Here is a 22489-nt window from a genome sequence, read left to right as displayed (position 1 = left end):
CAATATAAACTTAAACTCAGGTCGCCGGGTTCACAAAGCCCTGCGTCGGCCGCCTCACAGCCACCAACAACCGCTCCTGGGCCTCCCCTAGGTTGACTCAGCCTCAAATGGGTACCTGATGCGGCGGTGTGTAAAAAACATCGCCACTAGGGAGACAAAGGCGGCCGGGCGTGGTGCTGGCCACCCACCCTCTTGTGCGCCATGCCGGCCATCATAGGTTGCTGCTACTCGCTAACAACACTTGCCCCAACAGTCTGTTAGGGCTATAAAGGGGTACTTTTTTGTCCTCGATACATCAACCCTCATATGTATGTTGAACTTGTATGTTGAACTTCTTTCGCTCCACTAAACACAAAAAGCAGTTCTAAAGAAATGAGTTAGTCAAACTGGATGATGATGATGATGATTTAAAAGTGCAGTACACCTCCCAGTGGCTTCCTAATATTGGAAGGGAAGAGCGTTCCAGACGGCCACAGAAGCAGCGCGATGATGCGGCGACCCGTTTTAGCGGGACACGTGGTGCGGCGTGGCCAGAATCAGAGAGACCCATAGACTGACATAGAGGATCCAAAGACATAGAGACCCAAAGACTCGCACAGAAACCCATAGACTCGCACAGATACTCATAGACTCACATAAAGACCCATAGACTCACGTAGAAGACCCAAAGACATGGATACCCATATACTTGCAAATAAACCCAAAGACATAGAGACCCATAGACTTACAAAGATACCCATAGAATTACATGTTGACCCATAGACTTATATAGAGGACCCAAAGACACAGAGAACCATAGACTTATATACAGACCCATAGACTCACATAGAGGACCCAAAGGCATAGAGACCCATAGACTCACACAGGGAACCCAAAGACACAGAGACCCATAGACTTACATACAGACCCATAGACTTTCACAGAGGACCCAAAGACATAGAGACCCATAGACTCATACATAGAGCTCTCTTTTCACAGATGCTCCAGTAAGGGAGGGGGTGGGGGTGTGTGTGTGTGGGGGGGGGGGGGTGGCCACGTGGTAAGAACGTCACAACAAAACCAACAAACAAGCCACGGCCGGTGCGGAATGCTGCTACTAGAACTCTTTGTGCGGACAGCATTGACGTGAGCACTCCAACGCTCGTTCTTTCTTCACCTTGCACTGGCCACCAATCAAATATGGAACTGATGATAAGGTGACCTGCTGCTCACCCACAATGCCATCGCATTGTGGGTGAGCAGCACACAATTACTTGCAGGCACTGATGCACACGTATGTGTACCACCACCACCACAACCAATGAAGTCTTAACGATCAATTTAGGTCTTAACGATCAATTGAGTGTATCTAAGTGTAGGGAGATTGTATCACTCCCAAACGATGCTCAACTGACGTGGTGGACACGTCAGGTGAGCATCGGGGAGTATTAAATCAAAGCCCCCTCTGATTGTTCACTTTAACGGGCCCTGAACGGGGAATTGGTCAGAGGCGGGGGGCGGGGGGGGGGGGCATTGATGGAATGGCATTGAAGGCAGAAATACAAACATGGAGGGGGAGGGAAAAGGGAGGGATGATTGACACGGGGGTCGGTTCTGTTGATCTGCTGGAGAGAGTGGGAAGGTGATTGGGCGAAGGGGAAAGTGGAAGGTCAAATAACGTTTGAGACAGGGGGCTTGATGGATATACGGGGACTCCTCTACTTACGAACGGGTTCGGTTCCAGAGGTCTGTTCGTAAGTCGATTTATTCGTCCCAACTTTACTCCGGTCGATTTCAAACACTTTGTACAGCTTGCACACTAAACACGAGGATTGACTTTAAAAGTTGTATAATCTCCTGTAGATGCCACTGGTTCATCACGTTCTGTAGATGGAGATGCCACTGGTTCTTCACGTTCTGCAAAGGAAGATGCCACTGGTTATTCATGTTCTGCAGATGTAGATGCCACTGGTTCTTCACGTTCTGCAGATGTAGATGCCACTGGTTCTTCATGTTCTACAGATGTCGGTGCCACTGATTATTCACGTTCTGCAGATGTAGATGCCACTGGTTCTTCATGTTCTGCAGATGTAGATGCCACTGGTTCTTCATGTTCTGCAGATGTAGATGCCACTGGTTCTTCATGTACTGCAGATGTAGATGCCACTGGTTCTTAACGTTCTGCAGATGTATGTGCCACTGGTTCTTCACGTTTTACAGATGTAGATCCCACCCGTTCTTCACGTTCTGCAGATGTAGATGCCACTGGTTCTTCACGTTCTGCAGATGTAGATGCCACTGGTTCTTCACGTTCTGCAGATGTAGATGCCACTGGTTCTTCATGTTCTGCAGATGTAGATGCCACTGGTTCTTCATGTACTGCAGATGTAGATGCCACTGGTTCTTAACGTTCTGCAGATGTATGTGCCACTGGTTCTTCACGTTTTACAGATGTAGATCCCACCCGTTCTTCACGTTCTGCAGATGTAGATGCCACTGGTTCTTCATGTTCTGCAGATGCAGATTCCACTGGTTCTTCACGTTCTGCAGATGTAGATGCCACAGGTTCTTCACGTTCTGCAGATGTAGATGTCACTGGTTCTTTACGTTCTGCAGATGTAGATGCCACTGGTTCTTCACGTTCTGCAGATGCAGATGCCACTGGTTCTTCACGTTCTGCAGATGTAGATGCTACTAGTTCTTCACGTTCTGCAGATGTAGATGCCACTGGTTCTTCATGTTCTGCAGATGTAGATGCCACTGGTTCATCACGTTCTGTAGATGGAGATGCCACTGGTTCTTCATGTACTGCAGATGTAGATGCCACTGGTTCTTAACGTTCTGCAGATGTATGTGCCACTGGTTCTTCACGTTTTACAGATGTAGATCCCACCCGTTCTTCACGTTTTGCAGATGTAGATGCCACTGGTTCTTCATGTTCTGCAGATGCAGATTCCACTGGTTCTTCACGTTCTGCAGATGTAGATGCCACTGGTTCTTCACGTTCTGCATATGTAGATGCCACTAGTTCTTCACATTCTGCAGATGTAGATGCCACTGGTTCTTCACGTTCTGCAGATGCAGATGCCACTGGTTCTTCACGTTCTGCAGATGTAGATGCTACTAGTTCTTCACGTTCTGCAGATGTAGATGCCACTGGTTCTTCATGTTCTGCAGATGTAGATGCCACTGGTTCATCACGTTCTGTAGATGGAGATGCCACTGGTTCTTCACGTTTTGTAGATGTAGATGCCATTGATTCTTCATATTCTGCAGATGTAGATGCCACTGGTTCTTCATGTTCTGTAGATGTAGATGCCACTGGTTCTTCACGTTCTGCAGATGTAGATGCCACTGGTTCTTCACGTTCTGCAGATGTAGATGCCACTGGTTCTTCACGTTCTGCAGATGTAGATGCCACTGGTTCTTCATGTTTTACAGATGTAGATACCACTGGTTCTTCACGTTCTGTAGATGTAGATACCACTGGTTCTTCACGTTCTGTAGATGTAGATAACACAAACGGTCATCATCAGGTGACCGTTTGTGTTATGGTCGAAACGTCGTGATAATTTTTATTGTTTTATATATATTTTCTTATTTTATTGTTTCCCTTCAACGTGACTTTACTGAAAGAGCTAAGAATATGAATATAGATATTTAATGGTTGCCCTGAAAACTTGGCCTGCTTTTAAAGTGGGCCCCCTGCCCTTCACCACCCCCCCCCCCCCCGCTTCGTGCCGTGTCCTTTGGATGAAATGCGCGATATATGTTTATTTATTCTATATTTTTCGTATTTTATTGTAGATTTTCATTCAATTTAATAAATATATTTTATTGGTGTATTTTCGCAACATTTTGTTCTTATTATTTCCCTTATTTTTTAAAAAATATATTATTGATTTGATTTGATATATTTGTCTTTTTTTTCCAATATATTCCATTGCTTTCATAGATTGTTTTATATTTAGATTGTTTTAGTTTTTTTTTGTATTTTACTTGCTCCCCTTTTATTTCTCTACAAAACATTATTATTTCATCATTTCGTTTTATTTCATTTCACCCCGATCCGCCACCCACCACCTTTCTCCCCCACCGCCCTTTTCCCGCGAGCACTCCTCACCCAGAAAGTGGAGCCGCAGAATTGGTCCAGCGTCGACGCCATGGGTCGCCTCTTGGTACGCCCCCCCCCCGCCCCCCTCCCTTTGGCACTCGGACTCTCGACAGTGGAGGGGTGGGGGGCAACTCGACGGAGGGGCTCACGTGGTCGCTGGCGAGTCTCACGGCGTCACGCGGTGGGCACCTGCACGCAGCATCGGAGGCAAGCGTTGTCATCGCGTCGATGGCGGAGCGGCACATTGTGCACGTCAACTCACGTAGGCTCACACAGGGACCCCCCCCCCCCCCATACACTCACGCGGAGATGCATAGACTCACATAGAGACACACACTCGCAAGAGAATCCTGTAGACTCACAGGGAGATGCATAGACCCACATAGAGACACATACTCGCAAGAGAGACCTGTAGACTCACAGGGAGATCCGTAGACTCACGCAAAGGCCCACAGACTGACAGGGAGATGCATAGACCCACATAGAGACACGTACTCGCAAGAGAATCCTATAGACTCACAGGGAGATCCGTAGACTCACGCAAAGACCCACAGACTCACAGGGAGATGCATAGACCAACATAGAGACACACACTCGCAAGAGAATCCTGTAGACTCACAGGGAGATCCATAGACTCACGCAAAGACCCACAGACTCACAGGGAGATGCATAGACCCACATAGAGACGCATACTCGCAAGAGAATTCTTTAGACTCACAGGGAGATGCATAGCATCACATAAAGACCCACAGACTCACAGGGAGATGCATAGCCTCACATAAAGATCCATAGACTTACATAGAGACACATACTCGCAAGAGAATCCTATAGACTCACAGGGAGATCCATAGACTCACGCAAAGACCCACAGACTCACAGGGAGATGCATAGACCCACATAGAGACACATACTCGCAAGAGAATCCTGTAGACTCACAGGGAGATGCATAGACCCACATAGAGACACACTCGCAAGAGAATCCTATAGACTCACAGGGAGATGCATAGACTCACGCAAGGGCCCACAGACTCACAGGGAGATGCATAGACTCACATAGAGACACATACTCGCAAGAGAATCCTGTAGACTCACAGGGAGATGCATAGACCCACATAGAGACACATACTCGCAAGAGAATCCTGCAGACTCACAGGGAGATGCATAGACCCACATAGAGACCCGTACTCGCAAGAGAAACCTGTAGACTCACAGGGAGATCCGTAGACTCACGCAAAGACCCACAGACTCACAGGGAGATGCATAGACCCATATAGAGACACATACTCGCAAGAGAATCCTATAGAGTCACAGGGAGATGCATAGACTCACGCAAAGACCCACAGACTCACAGGGAGATGCATAGACCCACATAGAGACACATACTCGCAAGAGAATCCTTTATACTCACAGGGAGATGCATAGCCTCACATAAAGATCCATAGACTCACAGGGAGATGCATAGACCCACATAGAGACACATACTCGCAAGAGAATCCTATAGAGTCACAGGGAGATGCATAGACTCACGCAAAGACCCACAGACTAACAGGGAGATGCATAGATCCACATAGAGACACATACTCGCAAGAGAATCCTATAGACTCACAGGGAGTTGCATAGACTCACGCAAAAACCCACAGACTCACAGGGAGATGCATAGACTCACATAGAGACCAATACTCGCAAGATAATCCTATGGACTCACAGGGAGATGCATAGCCTCACATAAAGATCCATAGACTCACACAAAGACCCACAGACTCACAGAGAGATGCATAGACTCACATAGAGACCAATACTCGCAAGATAATCCTATGGACTCACAGGGAGATGCATAGACTCACATAGAGACACATACCAGCAAGAAAATCCTGTAGACTCACAGGGAGATTCTTAGACCCACATAGAGATCCATACTCGCAAGAGAATCCTGTAGACTCACAGGGAGATGCATAGACCCACATAGAGACACATTCTAGCAAGAGAATCCTGTAGACTCACAGGGAGATCCATAGACTCACGCAAAGACCCACAGACTCACAGAGAGATGCATACACTCACATAGAGACCCATACTCGCAAGAGACACCTATAGACTCACAGGGAGACCGATAGACTCACGCAAAGACCCACAGACTCACAGGGAGATGCATAGACCCACATAGAGACCCATACTAGCAAGATAATCCTATAGATTCACAGGGAGATGCATAGATTCACATCGAGACACATACTCGCAACATAAACTTATAGACTCACAGGGAGATGCATAGACTCACAAAACGATATCCACAGACTCACACAAAGACCCATAGACTCACACATAGACCCGTCGAATCAGATATAGATCAATACTCGCATATAAACATATAGACTCACAGGGAGGTGCATATACTCAGATAGACATCCATAGACTCACACAAAGACCCAAAGACTCACATGGAGATGCATAGACTCACACAGAGACCCCAGAGACTCACATGGAGATGCATACACTCGCATAGAGACCCAGACTCGCATAGATACCTATAGACTCACACAGCAACCCACAGACTCACACAGAGACCCATAGACTCACACAAAGGCCCATAGACTCACACGGAGACCCACCGACTCAAATACAGATGCATAGACTCACATTGACATCAATACCCACATAGAGACCTCTAGACTCATACAGAGACCCATAGACTCACACATATACCCATAGTGTCACAGTGGGATGCATAGTTTAACTATTTAAATTCAACGAAGTGGACTCATCATCATCATCATTGTCGCGTGGACATTGAAAGCAGCCAACAAACACTCTAAACGCGTGACGTTGATGTGGAGGGGGGGGGGGGTAACCAGACAAAGAATCTATGCGACCACGGAGAGAGAGACACGCAGTCTTCAAATATACAGCAGCAGCAGGCATGGTCAGGGTCAGGGTCAGGATCGAACCCACGACCTCCTGTATACCATGCGAGGTAGTTAACATCGTGCCACCGTAGCATGCAACATGGGTTGACTTTGATAGTGGGGGGTGGGCAGGGCTGTTACAGATTCGTGGTGCGCTTCTCTGTAGATTCCTTCCCTTAATGGTTTAACCCTGTTGCTCAGATCTAACTCCATCACCTCCATCACCTGCATCACCTCCCTCACCTCCATCACCTCCATCACCTCCATCACCTCCCCCTCCACCATCACCTCCATCACCTCCCTCACCTCCCTCACCTCCATCACCTCCCTCTCCTCCATCACCTCCATCACCTCCATCACCTCCCTCTCCTCCATCACCTCTATCACCTCCATCACCTCCCCCTCCTCCATCACCTCCATCACCTCCCTCACCTCCCTCACCTCCATCACCTCCCTCTCCTCCATCACCTCCATCACCTCCATCACCTCCCTCTCCTCCATTACCTCTATCACCTCCATCACCTCCCTCTCTCCATCACCTCCATCACCTCCCTCACCTCCATCTCCTCCATCACCTCCATCACCACCATCACCTCCCTCACCTCCCTCTCCTCCCTCTCCTCCCTCTCCTCCATCTCTTCCCTCACCTCCCTCACCTCCATCACCTCCCTCTCCTCCATCACCTCCATCACCTCCCTCTCCTCCATCACCTCCATCACCTCCATCACCTCCCTCACCTCCATCACCTCCATCAACTCCCTCTCCTCCCTCTCCTCCATCACCTCCATCGCCTCCATCACCTCCATCACCTCCATCACCTCCCTCACCTCCATCACCTCCCTCACCTCCATCACCTCCATCACCTGCATCACCTCCATCACCTGCATCACCTCCATCGCCTCCATCACCTCCATCACCTCCCTCACCTCTATCACCTCCCTCACCTCCCTCACCTCCATCACCTCCCTCTCCTCCATCACCTCCATCACCTCCATCACCTCCCTCTCCTCCATCACCTCTATCACCTCCATCACCTCCCCCTCCTCCATCACCTCCATCACCTCCCTCACCTCCCTCACCTCCATCACCTCCCTCTCCTCCATCACCTCCATCACCTCCATCACCTCCCTCTCCTCCATTACCTCTATCACCTCCATCACCTCCCTCTCTCCATCACCTCCATCACCTCCCTCACCTCCATCTCCTCCATCACCTCCATCACCACCATCACCTCCCTCACCTCCCTCTCCTCCCTCTCCTCCCTCTCCTCCATCTCTTCCCTCACCTCCCTCACCTCCATCACCTCCCTCTCCTCCATCACCTCCATCACCTCCCTCTCCTCCATCACCTCCATCACCTCCATCACCTCCCTCACCTCCATCACCTCCATCAACTCCCTCTCCTCCCTCTCCTCCATCACCTCCATCGCCTCCATCACCTCCATCACCTCCATCACCTCCCTCACCTCCATCACCTCCCTCACCTCCATCACCTCCATCACCTGCATCACCTCCATCACCTGCATCACCTCCATCGCCTCCATCACCTCCATCACCTCCCTCACCTCCATCACCTCCCTCACCTCCATCACCTCCATCACCTGCATCACCTCCATCACCTCCATCACCTCCCTCACCTCCATCACCTCCCTCTCCTCCATCACCTCCATCACCTCTCTCACCTCATCACCTCCATCACCTCCCTCTCCTCCATCACCTCCATCACCTCTCTCACCTCATCACCTCCATCACCTCCCTCTCCTCCCTCTCCTCCATCACCTCCATCACCTCCTTCACTTCCCTCACCTCCATCACCTCCCTCTCCTCCATCACCTCCATCACCTCTCTCACCTCATCACCTCCATCACCTCCCCCTCCTCCCTCTCCTCCATCACCTCCATCACCTCCTTCACTTCCCTCACCTCCATCACCTCCATCACCTCCATCACCTCCATCACCTCCCTCTCCTCCATCACCTCCCTCACCTCCATCACCTCCCTCACCTCCCTCACCTCCATCACCTCCATCACCTCCCTCGCCTCATCACCTGCATCACCTCCATCACCTCCCTCTCCTCCCTCTCCTCCCTCACCTCCCTCTCCTCCCTCACCTCATCACCTGCATCACCTCCCCACCTCCATCACCTCCCCACGTATTCCTGCAAACATTATGAATCTTAGCAGACGCATCGTGCCATAGGCACAGTCCTTTGTCAGAAAGACGACAACAACAACAAACTGATAAGTTTGCAACAACAACAACAACAAACTGATAAGTTTGCAACAACAACAACAACAACAAACAAATCACGCACAGATTCCTACTGGGAGTTCCACCGAGAAACGAAGAAGAGACGGAGAGAGAGAGAGAGGAGCACGCGGATTAGAGACCACACGCAGGGCGAATGACATCATCATGTTGATCTTCATCCAGCAGTGAATAGATCCTGGCTGCTACGATGATGATGATGATGGTGGTGGCTTGGGGAGCCTTCATCCACCAGTGGATAGACCATGGATGCTATGATGATGATGGTGGTGGTTTGGGGAGTCTTCATCCAGCAGTGGATTGACCCTGGCTGCTGCTACGATGGTGGTGGTGGAGACTTGGGGAGTCTTCATCCAGCAGTGGATAGACCCTGGCTGCTACGATGATGATGATGATGGTGGTGGTGGAGACTTGGGGAGTCTTCATCCAGCAGTGGATAGACCCTGGCTGCTGCGATGATGATGATGGTGGTGGTGGAGACTTGGGGAGTCTTCATCCAGCAGTGGATAGACCCTGGCTGCTACGATGATCATGATGATGATGGTGGTGGTGGAGACTTGGGGAGGTCTTCATCCAGCACTGGATAGACGATGGCTGTATGACTGCGACGTTGATCGGGAGAGGTTAAAAGACAAACGTCTGTATAATCTTCCCGGTCACTTACGTGACCGCGGCCTTCCCATGAGATAACTCGGAATGTGTAACACGCGAACGTTATCGAACGCCATCGATTATGGGGGGCGGGGGGGGGGAGGGAAATTACGGGGGGGGGGGAAAAAATAATCGGAACAAAAATTAAGGCAAAAAATTACGGAAAATTTTACGGGGTGAAAAAAAGAATCATGGGGAAAATAACGGAATTGAATCCCGACGAAGAAGCAACGCGCGCGTAACCCCGCTGACGAAGGCAACTTACGGGAGACCTCAAAGAAGTTAGGGGGCACCAGCGAAGTTTACTCAGAAGACGAAATCCCCCCTGCTCCTCCTGCTCCCCGTTGCTGTGTCAAAGTCGCCTCTGCTTCTCCCGCCTCCTCCTCTGCTCCTCCGTTGGGGAGCGGACGGACGCAACGAATGATGGGGGGTTGGTGGTGATGGTGGTGGTGGTGGGTAGAGTTGATTATGCAGCGGCAGTGGCTCATACGGCAGCAGTAGCAGCAGCAGCGGCAAAAAAAACAACCCAGGGCAGTGATGCCGACGAAGCTTCCGTCTCGCACAGCTCCTCCTGCTCCTCCGTTGGTGAACGGATCGACGCAGTGAATGAAGGGTCGTGGTGGTGGTGGTGGTAGTGGTGGGTAGAGTTGATTATTACAGCGGCCGTGGCTTATACAGCAGCAGTAGCGGCAGCACGCAACCAAAGCAACCCACGCAGCGCTCACTAATTGATGCGGCCGCAGCTGAACTTTGGACGACTATCAAGAGACGTGATTTACATCTTAATGGGGGGGGGGGGGGTCCGGTGGGTGGCAGCAGCATGTCCAGACGCCGCGAGAGGAGACAAAGATCCCCCGTGTGTACGAGATCTGAAGATTTCGTGGCTGCAAGGGTCCCACACTCTTTGGTTCTATTCGGTAAAGTCACGTAGGTGATTTTTATTATTATATTTTTTTAATTTTTTTTACCTACGTGACTTTACCGAATTGAAACAAGGAGTATCCCACGTGTAGCCTCGACAGAATGCCAGCGGCAAGTGCTGTCAGCGAGTAGCACCTAACACATAACACACACACACACAAGAGACAAAGACATCCCGTATAGCCTGAACAGACTGTTGGGGCAAGTGCTGTCAGCGAGTAGCACCTAACACATCACACACACACACAAGAGATAAAGACCTCCCGTATAGCCTGAACAGACTGTTGGGGCAAGTGCTGTCAGCGAGTAGCACCTAACACATAACACACACGAGACAAAGAGCTCCCGTATAGCCTGAACAGACTGTTGGGGCAAGTGCTGTCAGCGAGTAGCACCTAACACATAACACACACACAAGAGATAAAGACCTCCCGTATAGCCTGAACAGACTGTTGGGGCAAGTGCTGTCAGCGAGTGAACACCGGACCGCCTTTGTCTCCCCAATGACGATGTTTTTTTTTATTTTTACATATCGCGTTTGAGGCTGAGTAGACCTAGGGGAGGCCCATGTCCGGTTCGAGTTTGATCGTCAATGGTTGTTGGCCGTGAGCGAGATTCGAAATGCGGGGTTGGGACCACAACGCGCTAACCACTGTGCCACCACTCCCCCACACACAGTGCGCTAACCACTGCACCACCGCTCCCCACACACACACAGCGCGCTAACCACTGCACCACCGCTCCCCACACACACACAGCGCGCTAACCACTGCACCACCGCTCCCCACAACAACCCACGCAGCGCACCCTCTGACACCAGAAGCTGCCGGTCGACACTAAGTGGCAGTGACGTCACCACGGCGCCCGTGCCAGGCTAGGTGCACTTTGACGGCACGTGTCGAATTACTCCCCGCTGGCAGGAGGTCACGGGGCCTACCCAGGTGCGCCATGGGTTGGCTGGCTGAGATGATGACCGGTAGATGCACCACCACCTGTGCCCCCTACTGTGCCAATTTGCTGCGCTTTAGCCGCCCGGCGTTCCGCTCGTTGTTGTGAGCGTCGCTGCTCCGCCCTCCGTTGTTGCTGGAGGGCGACTGCCTCCAACTGCCCAGCAGCAGTAGCAGCAGCAGCAGCGTCCTTCACGAGCCTCCTCCTCCACAGAGGCCGATTTTTTTACACCTTCTGGTACCGGTCATCGATAAGTCCGCTCAGCTCCCCAATATCTGGTACCGCATCAGTCCATCTCTTATCTAGCTCGTGTCGTGTCCGTTTAGCCCATCCTCTCCGGCCAAACAAAAGCTGCTTGTCCATGCGGTGCTTGGGCATGCGGGCTACATCACCCAGCCAACCCAGCCTTGCCTGCCAGAGGAGCTCACTTTTGGGAATGGGTCCAGATTTGTCAAGGAATTGTGAGCTCCTCACCCAATCCAGCCTGGTTGAACCCAGGAGTGGATCTAAGGCAGGTCACCCTGAATTATTCTAACTGGCGCAGATGTACCATTAGAAATGTATACGTTTCACAAGCATAGATAAGGTAGGGTATGACTGTGGCCGAGAAGACCTATGGCCTCTTAGGGGCGACAGACCAGGTAGATTCCACACAGCATTACACAGCCGATGAAATATAATGCTTCCCGACTGAACACTTCCACTCTCTCCACAAATGAGGAGCTGTGGGGGTGGAGTGTTTGATGGCACAAAATACCCAGGCAGGTGCATAGTTTTGGAGGGGCTGAAGGTGAGGCCCCACCTCTTAGAGGCATGCTCCAGGTTCAGAAGCAGAGCCTCCAACTCCTCTGAGTGTGCAGCAATTACCAGATCATCAGCATACAAAACGTGGTTGACCAATAGGGAGCCATCCCTTGACCGAACCCGGGCATGGATCAGCCTCCCATTGTATCTGTACCAGATGGAAATTCCTCCGATTCAGCCATCGAAGGCTTCACGAACTACGTGGTCGAAAAATATTTTAAGTATTGTTGGAACCAGAGGACATCGCTGTCGCAGCCCAAGGTGTACAGGGAATGGCTCCGACTCTCGGCCACAGAGATGTACCTGAGCCTGTTCACCATCATGAAGGTCCATAATGTTCGTGAGCAGTGGGTCAGGGATTCCGAAAGCACGAAGAACAACCCAGAGCCCAGGCCTACTGATGGTGCCATAGGCCTTGACCAGGTCAATAAAACAGAGATGTAGGTCTTGTTGGAATTCCCTACACCTCTGCTGAAGCAGACGGACAGAAAATATGGCATTTGTGCAGGACCGCCATTTCCTGAAACCGCATTGGGGCTCCGTAAGCCTCTCCTCAGCGTGCCTGGCAAGGCGATGTTGAATAATCCTTGCAAGGACCTTTCCTCGCACACTGAGGAGTGAGATGCCCCTGTAGAGGTTACAGTCTGTGCGGTCCTTCCTTCAAAAAGAGGGGGACCACCAGGACATCCTTCTCATAAAAAAATAAAGATCTCCCGTATGGTCCAAACAGACTTTTCCAGCAAGTGCTGTTAGCGATTAGCACCTATGAAGGCCGGCACGGCACACGAGGGGGTGGGTGGTCAGCACCACGCCCGGCCGCCTTTGTCTCCCCTGTTTGCGATGTTTACTGCACACCGTACTAGGTACTCATTTGTGTGACCCTATGGCTCTCTGTGTGAGTCTATGGCTCTCTGTGTGAGTCTATGGCTCTCTGTGTGAGTCTATGGCTCTATCTGTGTGAGTCTATGGCTCTCTCTGTGTGAGTCTATGGCTATTTGTGTGAGTCTATGGCTCTCTGTGTGAGTCTATGGCTCTATGTGTGAGTCTATTATTCTCTGTGTGAGTCTATGGCTCTATCTGTGTGAGTTTATGACTCTCTGTGTGAGTCTATGGCTCTCTGTGTGAGTCTATGGCTCTCTGTGTGAGTCTATGGCTCTATGTGTGAGTCTATGGCTCTCTGTGTGAGTCTATGGGCCTCTTTGTGAGTCTATGACTCTCTGTGTGAGTCCATGGCTATTTGTATGAGTCTATAGCTCGCTGTGTGAGTCTATGGCTCTCTCTGTGAATCTATGGGTCTCTGTGTGAGTTTATGGCTCTTTGTGTGAGTCTATGGCTCTCTGTGTGAGTCTATGGCACTCTCTGTGAGTCTATGGGTCTCTGCTTGAGTCTATGGCTCTCTGTGTAAGTCTATAGCTCTCTGTGTGAGTCTGTGGCTCTCTTTGTAAGTCTATGGCTCTCTGTGTGAGTCTATAGCTCTGCGTGTGACCCTATGACTCCCTGTGTGAGTCTATGGCTTTCTGTGTGAGTCGTTGGCTCTCTGTCTGAGTCGCTGACTCTCTCTGTGTGAGTTATTGGCTCTCTGTGTGAGTCTATGGCTCTCCGTGTGAGTATATGACTCTCTGTGTGAGTCTATGGCTCTCTGCGTGAGTCTATAGCTCTCTGTGTGAGTCTATGGCTCTCTGTGTGAGACTCTGACTCTCTCAGTGTAAGTCTATGGCTCTCTGTGTGAATCTATGGCTCTCTCTGTGAGTCTGTGGGTCTCTGTGTGAGTCTATGGCTCACTGTGTAAGTCTATGACTCTCTGTGTGAGTCTGTGGCTCTCTGTGTGAGTCTATGGCTCTCTGTGTGAGTCTATGGCTCTCTGTTTGAGTATATGGCTCTCTGTGTAAGTCTATGGCTCTCTGTGTAAGACTGTGGCTCTCTGTGTGAGTCGATGGCTCTCTTTGTGAGTCTAAAGCTCTCTGTGTGAGTCGGTAGCTCTCTGTGTGAGTCTATGGCTCTCTGTGTGAGTCTATGGTTCTCTGTGTGAGTCTATGGCTCTCTGTGTAAGTCTGTGGCTCTCTGTGTGAGTCGATAGTTCTCTGTGTGAGTCTATGGGTCTCTGTGTGAGTCTATGGCTCTCTGTGTGAGTCTATGGGTCTCTAGGTGAGTCTATGGCTCTCTGTGTGAGTCTATGGTTCTCTGTGTGAGTCTATGGTTCTCTGTGTGAGTCTATGGCTCTCTGTGTAAGTCTGTGGCTCTCTGTGTGAGTCGATAGTTCTCTGTGTGAGTCTTTGGGTCTCTGTGTGAGTCTATGGCGCTCTGTGTGAGTCTATGGGTCTCTAGGTGAGTCTATGGCTCTCTGTGTGAGTCTATGGTTCTCTGTGTGAGTCTATGGTTCTCTGTGTGAGACTATGGTTCTCTGTGTGAGTCTGTGGCTCTCTGTGTGAGTCGATGGCTCTCTGTGTGAGTTGATGGCTCTCTGTGTGAGTCGATGGCTCTCTGTTTGAGTCTATGGCTCTCTGTGTGAGTCTATGGCTCTCTATGTGAGTCTATGGCTCTGTGTGTGAGTCTGTGGCTCTCTGTGTGAGTCTATGGCTCTGTGTGTGAGTCTGTGGCTCTCTGTGTGAGTCTATGGCTCCCTGTGTGACCCTATGGCTCTCTGTGTGAGTCATGGCTCTCTGTGTGAGTCTATGGGTCTCTAAGGTGTATCTATTGCGCTCTGTGTGAGTCTATGACTCTGTGTGTGAGTCTGTGGCTCTCTGTGTGAGTCTATGGCTCTGTGTGACCCTATGGCTCTCTGCGTGAGTCTATGGCTCTCTGTGTGAGGCTATGGCTCTGTGTGTGAGTCTGTGGCTCTCTGTGTGAGTCTATGGCTCTGTGTGAGTCTGTGGCTCTCTGTGTGAGTCTGTGGCTGTCTGTGTGAGTCTATGGCTCTCTGCGTGAGTCTATGGCTCTCAGTGTGATTCTATGGCTCTCTGTTTGAGTCTGTGGCTCTCTGTGTGAGTCTATGGGCCTCATTGTGAGTCTATGACTCTCTGTGTGAGTCTATGGCTATTTGTATGAGTCTATAGCTCGCTGTGTGAGTCTATGGCTCTCTCTGTGAGTCTATGGGTCTCTGTGTGAGTTTATGGCTCTTTGTGTGAGTCTATGGCTCTCTGTGTGAGTCTATGGCTCTCTCTGTGAGTCTATGGGTCTCTGCATGAGTCTATGGCTCTCTCTGTAAGTCTTTAGCTCTCTGTGTGAGTCTGTGGCTCTCTGTGTAAGTCTATGGCTCTCTGTGTGAGTCTATAGCTCTCCGTGTGACCCTATGCCTCCCTGTGTGAGTCTATGGCTTTCTGTGTGAGTCGTTGGCTCTCTGTCTGAGTCGCTGACTCTCTCTGTGTGAGTTATTGGCTCTCTGTGTGAGTCTATGGCTCTCCGTGTGAGTATATGGCTCTCTGTATGAGTCTATGGCTCTCTGCGTGAGTCTATAGCTCTCTGTGTGAGTCTATGGCTCTCTGTGTGAGTCTCTGACTCTCTCAGTGTAAGTCTATGGCTCTCTGTGTGAATCTATGGCTCTCTCTGTGAGTCTATGGGTCTCTGTGTGAGACTATGGTTCTCTGTGTAAGTCTATGGCTCTCTGTGTGAGTCTGTGGCTCTCTGTGTGAGTCTATGGCTCTCTGTGTGAGTCTATGGCTCTCTGTTTGAGTATATGGCTCTCTGTGTAAGTCTATGGCTCTCTGTGTAAGTCTGTGGCTCTCTGTGTGAGTCGATGGCTCTCTTTGTGAGTCTAAAGCTCTCTGTGTGAGTCGGTGGCTCTCTGTGTGAGTCTATGGCTCTCTGTGTGGGTCTATGGTTCTCTGTGTGAGTCTATGGCTCTCTGTGTAAGTCTGTGGCTTTCTGTGTGAGTCCATAGTTCTCTGTGTGAGTCTATGGGTCTCTGTGTGAGTCTATGGCTCTCTGTGTGAGTCTATGGGTCTCTAGGTGAGTCTATGGCTCTCTGTGTGAGTCTATGGTTCTCTGTGTGAGTCTATGGTTCTCTGTGTGAGTCTATGGCTCTCTGTGTAAGTCTGTGGCTCTCTGTGTGAGTCGATAGTTCTCTGTGTGAGTCTATGGCTCTCTGTGTGAGTCTATGGTTCTCTGTGTGAGTCTATGGTTCTCTGTGTGAGACTATGGTTCTCTGTGTGAGTCTGTGGCTCTCTGTGTGAGTAGATGGCTCTCTGTGTGAGTTGATGGCTCTCTGTGTGAGTCGATGGCTCTCTGTTTGAGTCTATGGCTCTCTGTGTGAGTCTATGGCTCTCTATGTGAGTCTATGGCTCTGTGTGTGAGTCTGTGGCTCTCTGTGTGAGTCTATGGCTCTGTGTGTGAGTCTATGGCTCTCTGTGTAAGTCTGTGGCTTTCTGTGTGAGTCGATAGTTCTCTGTGTGAGTCTATGGGTCTCTGTGTGAGTCTATGGCTCTCTGTGTGAGTCTATGGGTCTCTAGGTGAGTCTATGGCTCTCTGTGTGAGTCTATGGTTCTCTGTGTGAGTCTATGGTTCTCTGTGTGAGTCTATGGCTCTCTGTGTAAGTCTGTGGCTCTCTGTGTGAGTCGATAGTTTTCTGTGTGAGTCTATGGGTCTCTGTGTGAGTCTATGGCTCTCTGTGTGAGTCTATGGCTCTCTATGTGAGTCTATGGCTCTGTGTGTGAGTCTGTGGCTCTCTGTGTGAGTCTATGGCTCTGTGTGTGAGTCTGTGGCTCTCTGTGTGAGTCGGTGGCTCTCTGTGTGAGTCTATGGCTCCCTGTGTGACCCTATGGCTCTCTGTGTGAGTCATGGCTCTCTGTGTGAGTCTATGGGTCTCTAGGTGTATCTATTGCGCTCTGTGTGAGTCTATGACTCTGTGTGTGAGTCTGTGGCTCTCTGTGTGAGTCTATGGCTCTGTGTGACTGTATGGCTCTCTGCGTGAGTCTATGGCTCTCTGTGTGAGTCTACGGCTCTGTGTGTGAGTCTATGGCTCTCTGCGTGAGTCTATGGCTCTGTGTGTGAGTCTGTGGCTCTCTGTGTGAGTCTATGGCTCTGTGTGAGTCTATGGGTCTCTAGGTGAGTCTATGGCTCTCTTTGTGAGTCTATGGTTCTCTGTGTGAGTCTATGGTTCTCTGTGTGAGTCTATGGCTCTCTGTGTAAGTCTGTGGCTCTCTGTGTGAGTCGATAGTTCTCTGTGTGAGTCTATGGGTCTCTGTGTGAGTCTATGGCTCTCTGTGTGAGTCTATGGGTCTCTAGGTGAGTCTATGGCTCTCTGTGTGAGTCTATGCTTCTCTGTGTGAGTCTATGGTTCTCTGTGTGAGACTATGGTTCTCTGTGTGAGTCTGTGGCTCTCTGTGTGAGTCGATGGCTCTCTGTGTGAGTTGATGGCTCTCTGTGTGAGTCGATGGCTCTCTGTTTGAGTCTATGGCTCTCTGTGTGAGTCTATGGCTCTCTATGTGAGTCTATGGCTCTGTGTGTGAGTCTGTGGCTCTCTGTGTGAGTCTATGGCTCTGTGTGTGAGTCTGTGGCTCTCTGTGTGAGTCGGTGGCTCTCTGTGTGAGTCTATGGCTCCCTGTGTGACCCTATGGCTCTCTGTGTGAGTCATGGCTCTCTGTGTGAGTCTATGGGTCTCTAGGTGTATCTATTGCGCTCTGTGTGAGTCTATGACTCTGTGTGAGTCTGTGGCTCTCTGTGTGAGTCTATGGCTCTGTGTGACTCTATGGCTCTCTGCGTGAGTCTATGGCTCTCTGTGTGAGTCTATGGCTCTGTGTGTGAGTCTATGGCTCTCTGCGTGAGTCTATGGCTCTGTGTGTGAGTCTGTGGCTCTCTGTGTGAGTCTATGGCTCTGTGTGACCCTATGGCTCTCTGCGTGAGTCTGTGGCTCTCTGTGTGACTCTATGGCTCTCTGCGTGAGTCTATGGCTCTCTGTGTGATTCTATGGCTCTCTGTTTGAGTCTGTGGCTCTCTGTGTGAGTCTATGGCTCTCTGCGTGAGTCTATGACTCTCTGTGTGAGTATATGGCTCTCTGTGTGAGTCTATGGCTCTCTGCGTGAGTCTATGGTTCTCTGCTTGAGTCTATGACTCTCTGCGTGAGTCTATGGCTCTCTGTGTAAGTCTATGGCTCTCTGTGTGAGTCTATGGCTCTCTGTGTGAGTCTACGGCCCTCTGTGTGAGTCTATGGCTCTCTGTGTGAGTCTATGGCTCTCTGTGTGAGTCTATGGCTCTCTGTGTAAGGCTATGGCTCTCTGTGTGAGTCTATGGCTCTCTGTGTGAGTCTATGGCTCTCTGTGTGAGTCTATGGCTCTCTGTGTGAGTCTATGGCTCTCTGTGTAAGTCTATGGCTCTCTGTTTTAGTATGTGGCTCTCTGTCTAAGTCTATAGCTTTCTGTGTAAGTATATGGCTCTCTCTGCGACTCTTTGGGTCTTTTTGCGAGTCAATGGATATCTGTGAGAGTCTGTAGTTCTCTTATGAGTATATGGCTATCTGTCTGAGTCTGTGGCTCTTTCTAAGTCTATGGGTTTCTGTGCGAGTCTGTGGGTTGCTATGTAAGTCGATGTATATCTGTGTGAGTCTATAGGTATCAATGTGAGTCTGTCGGTCTATGTGTGAGTCTGTGGCTCTCTGTGTGAATCTGTGGGTTTCTCTCTGAGTCTGTGGCTCTGTCTGAGTCTACGGGCGTCTGTGCGAGTCTATGGGTGTCTGTGTGAGTCTATGTGCCTCTATGTGAGTTCATGACTCTCTGTGTGATGAGTCTACGAGACCCTGGTGTAATCTCTGCGGCTTTGATGGTGAACCCGAGGAGTGGAACCCAAGCTCTCAACGTTGCGGGCTCAACAACAAAAGCAGCAGCAGCAATGCCATCTCTAACCTCTGAACCCAGCCTTGATTATGGCTCAGAGTACAGATATTATCCGCGAAGTTTGAACTCCAAAGTTTGTCACCTGATACGAGTAATTGTACCATGGAATATAATTGTCTTTTCATTTCAGCCAGGGATGTACGGGTTATTGATCCAGAAAATAAATATACACACACTCAAAAAGTATATTTTTTATTTTATCTTACCAGGTAAAGGCCACTGAGCTGCTCTATCGGTCTGTTTGGGAAGCGACCTGGCTTCAAGTGATGATAGCTCAACGAAGTTGCTTATCATCACGTGGAAATTCATAGCAGCAACGAAATGCTCATGAACGCGTGGTGTTGTTCATTCTTAATGTGGATGGGAAAAAAACCTGGAGAGGAAGCCGGAGACAAATCCACGGGACCACGGGGAGAGAGAGAGAGAGACACTGCAAACTCCCAATATACAACAGGCGTCAGGGTCGGAATCAAAGCCACGACCTCCTGTAGACCAAGCGAGGTAGTTAACATCTCCGAGGCTACGGAGGCGGCTCTGTTTGTCTCTGTCTATCACGGAAAAGCCGCATTGAAGCCACGACCTCCTTAGATTAAGAGTGTGCTCCTAATCTCAGCTCGTTACCTGTATAAAGACACCTGGGAGCCATAAATCTTTCTTATTGAGAGGGGGTCAAATGCTTATTTCCCTCATTAAAATTAAAATCAATTTGTAACATTTTTGACATGTGTTTTTCTGGATTTTTGTTGTTGTTATTCTGTCTCTCACTGCTAAGATTCGCAGCGTCTTTTAAGCTCGGTGAGAGGCGTGGCGTGCCTTGAAAAACGAGTTCACATATCATCTCTTCGGAAAGGTGAGAGACTCGATTAGTTGAGCCTTCTTGTCCCGGAGTCTGTTGAATTCTACGTGACTTCACAGTTCTTCACGTTCTGCAGATGTAGATGCCACTGGTTCTTCACGTTCTGCAGATGTAGATGCCACTGGTTCTTCACATTCTGCAGATGTAGATGCCACTGGTTCTTCACTTTCTGTAGATATTGATGCCACTGGTTCTTCACGTTCTGCAGATGTAGATGCCACTGGTTCTTCACGTTCTGCAGATGTAGATGCCACTGGTTCTTCACGTTCTGCAGATGTAGATGCAACTGGTTCTTGACGTTCTGCAGATATAGATGCCACTGGTTCTTTAGGTTCTGCAGATGTAGATGCCACTGGTTCTTCACGTTCTGCAGATGTAGATGCCACTGGTTCTTCACATTCTGCAGATGTAGATGCATCGGGTTGTTCACGTTCTGCAGATGTAGATGCCACTGGTTCTTCACGTTCTGCAGATGTAGATGCCACTGGTTCTTCACGTTCTGCAGATTTAGATGCCACTGGTTCTTCACGTTCTGTAGATGTAGATGCCACTGGTTCTTCATGTTCTGTAGATGTAGATGCCACTGGTTCTACATGTTCTGTAGATGTAGATGCCACTGGTTCTTCACGTTCTGTAGATGTAGATGCCACTGGTTCTTCACGTTCTGTAGATGTAGTGCCACTGGTTCTTCATGTTCTGCAGATGTAGATGCCACTGGTTCTTCACGTTCTGCAGATGTAGATGCCACTGGTTCTTCACGTTCTGCAGATGTAGATGCCACTGGTTCTTCACGTTCTGCAGATGTAGATGCCACTGGTTCTTCACATTCTGCAGATGTAGATGCCACTGGTTCTTCACGTTCTGCAGATGCAGATGCCACTGGTTCTTCACGTTCTGCAGATGCAGATGCCACTGATTCTTCACGTTCTGCAGATGTAGATGCCACTGGTTGTTCACGTTCTGCAGATGCAGATGCCACTGATTCTTCACGTTCTGCAGATGTAGATGCCACTGGTTCTTCACGTTCTGCAGATGTAGATGCCACTGGTTCTTCACGTTCTGCAGATGTAGATGCCACTGGTTCTTCACGTTCTGTAGATGTAGATGCCACTGGTTCTTCACGTTCTGTAGATGCCACTGGTTCTTCATGTTCTGTAGATGTAGATGCCACTGGTTCTTCACGTTCTGTAGATGTAGATGCCACTGGTTCTTCACGTTCTGTAGATGCCACTGGTTCTTCATGTTCTGTAGATGTAGATGCCACTGGTTCTTCACGTTCTGCAGATGTAGATGCCACTGCTTCTTCACGTTCTGCAGATGTAGATGCCACTGGTTCTTCATGTTCTGCAGATGTAGATGCCACTGGTTCTTCACGTTCTGCAGATGTAGATGCCACTGCTTCTTCACGTTCTGCAGATGTAGATGCCACTGGTTCTTCATGTTCTGCAGATGTAGATGCCACTGGTTCTTCACGTTCTGCAGATGTAGATGCCACTGGTTCTTCATGTTTTACAGATGTAGATGCCACTGGTTCTTCACGTTCTGCAGATGTAGATGCCACTGGTTCTTCATGTTTTACAGATGTAGATGCCACTGGTTATTTTTGTTCTGCAGATGTAGATGCCACAGGTTCTTCATGTTCTGCAGATGTAGATGCCACTGGTGCTTCACGTTCTGCAGATGTAGATGCCACTGGTTCTTCACGTTCTGCAGATGTAGATGCCACTGGTTCTTCACTTTCTGTAGATATAGATGCCACTGGTTCTTCACGTTCTGCAGATGTAGATGCCACTAGTTCTTCACGTTCTGCAGATGTAGATGCCACTGGTTCTTCACGTTCTGCAGATGTAGATGCCACTGGTTCTTCATGTTCTTCAGATGTAGATGCCACTGATAATAAAGGTTTTTGGGTTAGATCGCGTTTATTTATAAATGTGTCGTAACCCTCCACCACCCGACACTGCCAATCAGCAAAAAAAGTGTCACGTTGACAAAAGACAAATAATTCACTACTTTAGCCCACCGGTGTGTTGAAGAGTGAATCCACATTTACAGTTTGAGTACGACGTTTCGCTGGTAAATACATCCAGCATCATCGGGGCAATTCGCCAGAATGGTAAAGCCCTCGCTTGCTCCCGGTTTTATATAGAGCAGCAGGGTGACGTCATCACTTAACTCATATCAGGTGCAGTGATTAGAGGCGGAGGGGGGGTTTGGAATTA

The 22489-nt window shown here is 49.6% G+C and overlaps 1 protein-coding gene across 1 annotated transcript in view; it reads right to left on the bottom strand.

Moving 5' to 3' along the window:
- LOC116937536 (ATP-binding cassette sub-family C member 2-like) overlaps window positions 1–10832 on the bottom strand; it is a 122529-nt gene extending 111697 nt beyond the window's left edge. The window contains exons 1-2 of the mRNA XM_076054236.1: window positions 10180–10832; window positions 4103–4282 (exon numbers count right to left, since the gene is read on the bottom strand). Coding sequence (XP_075910351.1) covers window positions 4103–4144 — 42 coding nt within the window. The 5' untranslated portion in view covers window positions 4145–4282; window positions 10180–10832. The remainder of the gene's footprint in view (window positions 1–4102; window positions 4283–10179) is intronic.
- Between the last annotated feature and the right edge of the window lie 11657 nt (window positions 10833–22489).

This window comes from Petromyzon marinus, chromosome 65, assembly GCF_048934315.1.
Source record: "Petromyzon marinus isolate PM22_M1 ecotype Great Lakes invasive population chromosome 65, UKy_Petmar_22M1.pri1.0, whole genome shotgun sequence".
NCBI lineage: Eukaryota > Metazoa > Chordata > Hyperoartia > Petromyzontiformes > Petromyzontidae > Petromyzon > Petromyzon marinus.
This window is presented reverse-complemented; position numbering and strand designations above follow the sequence as displayed.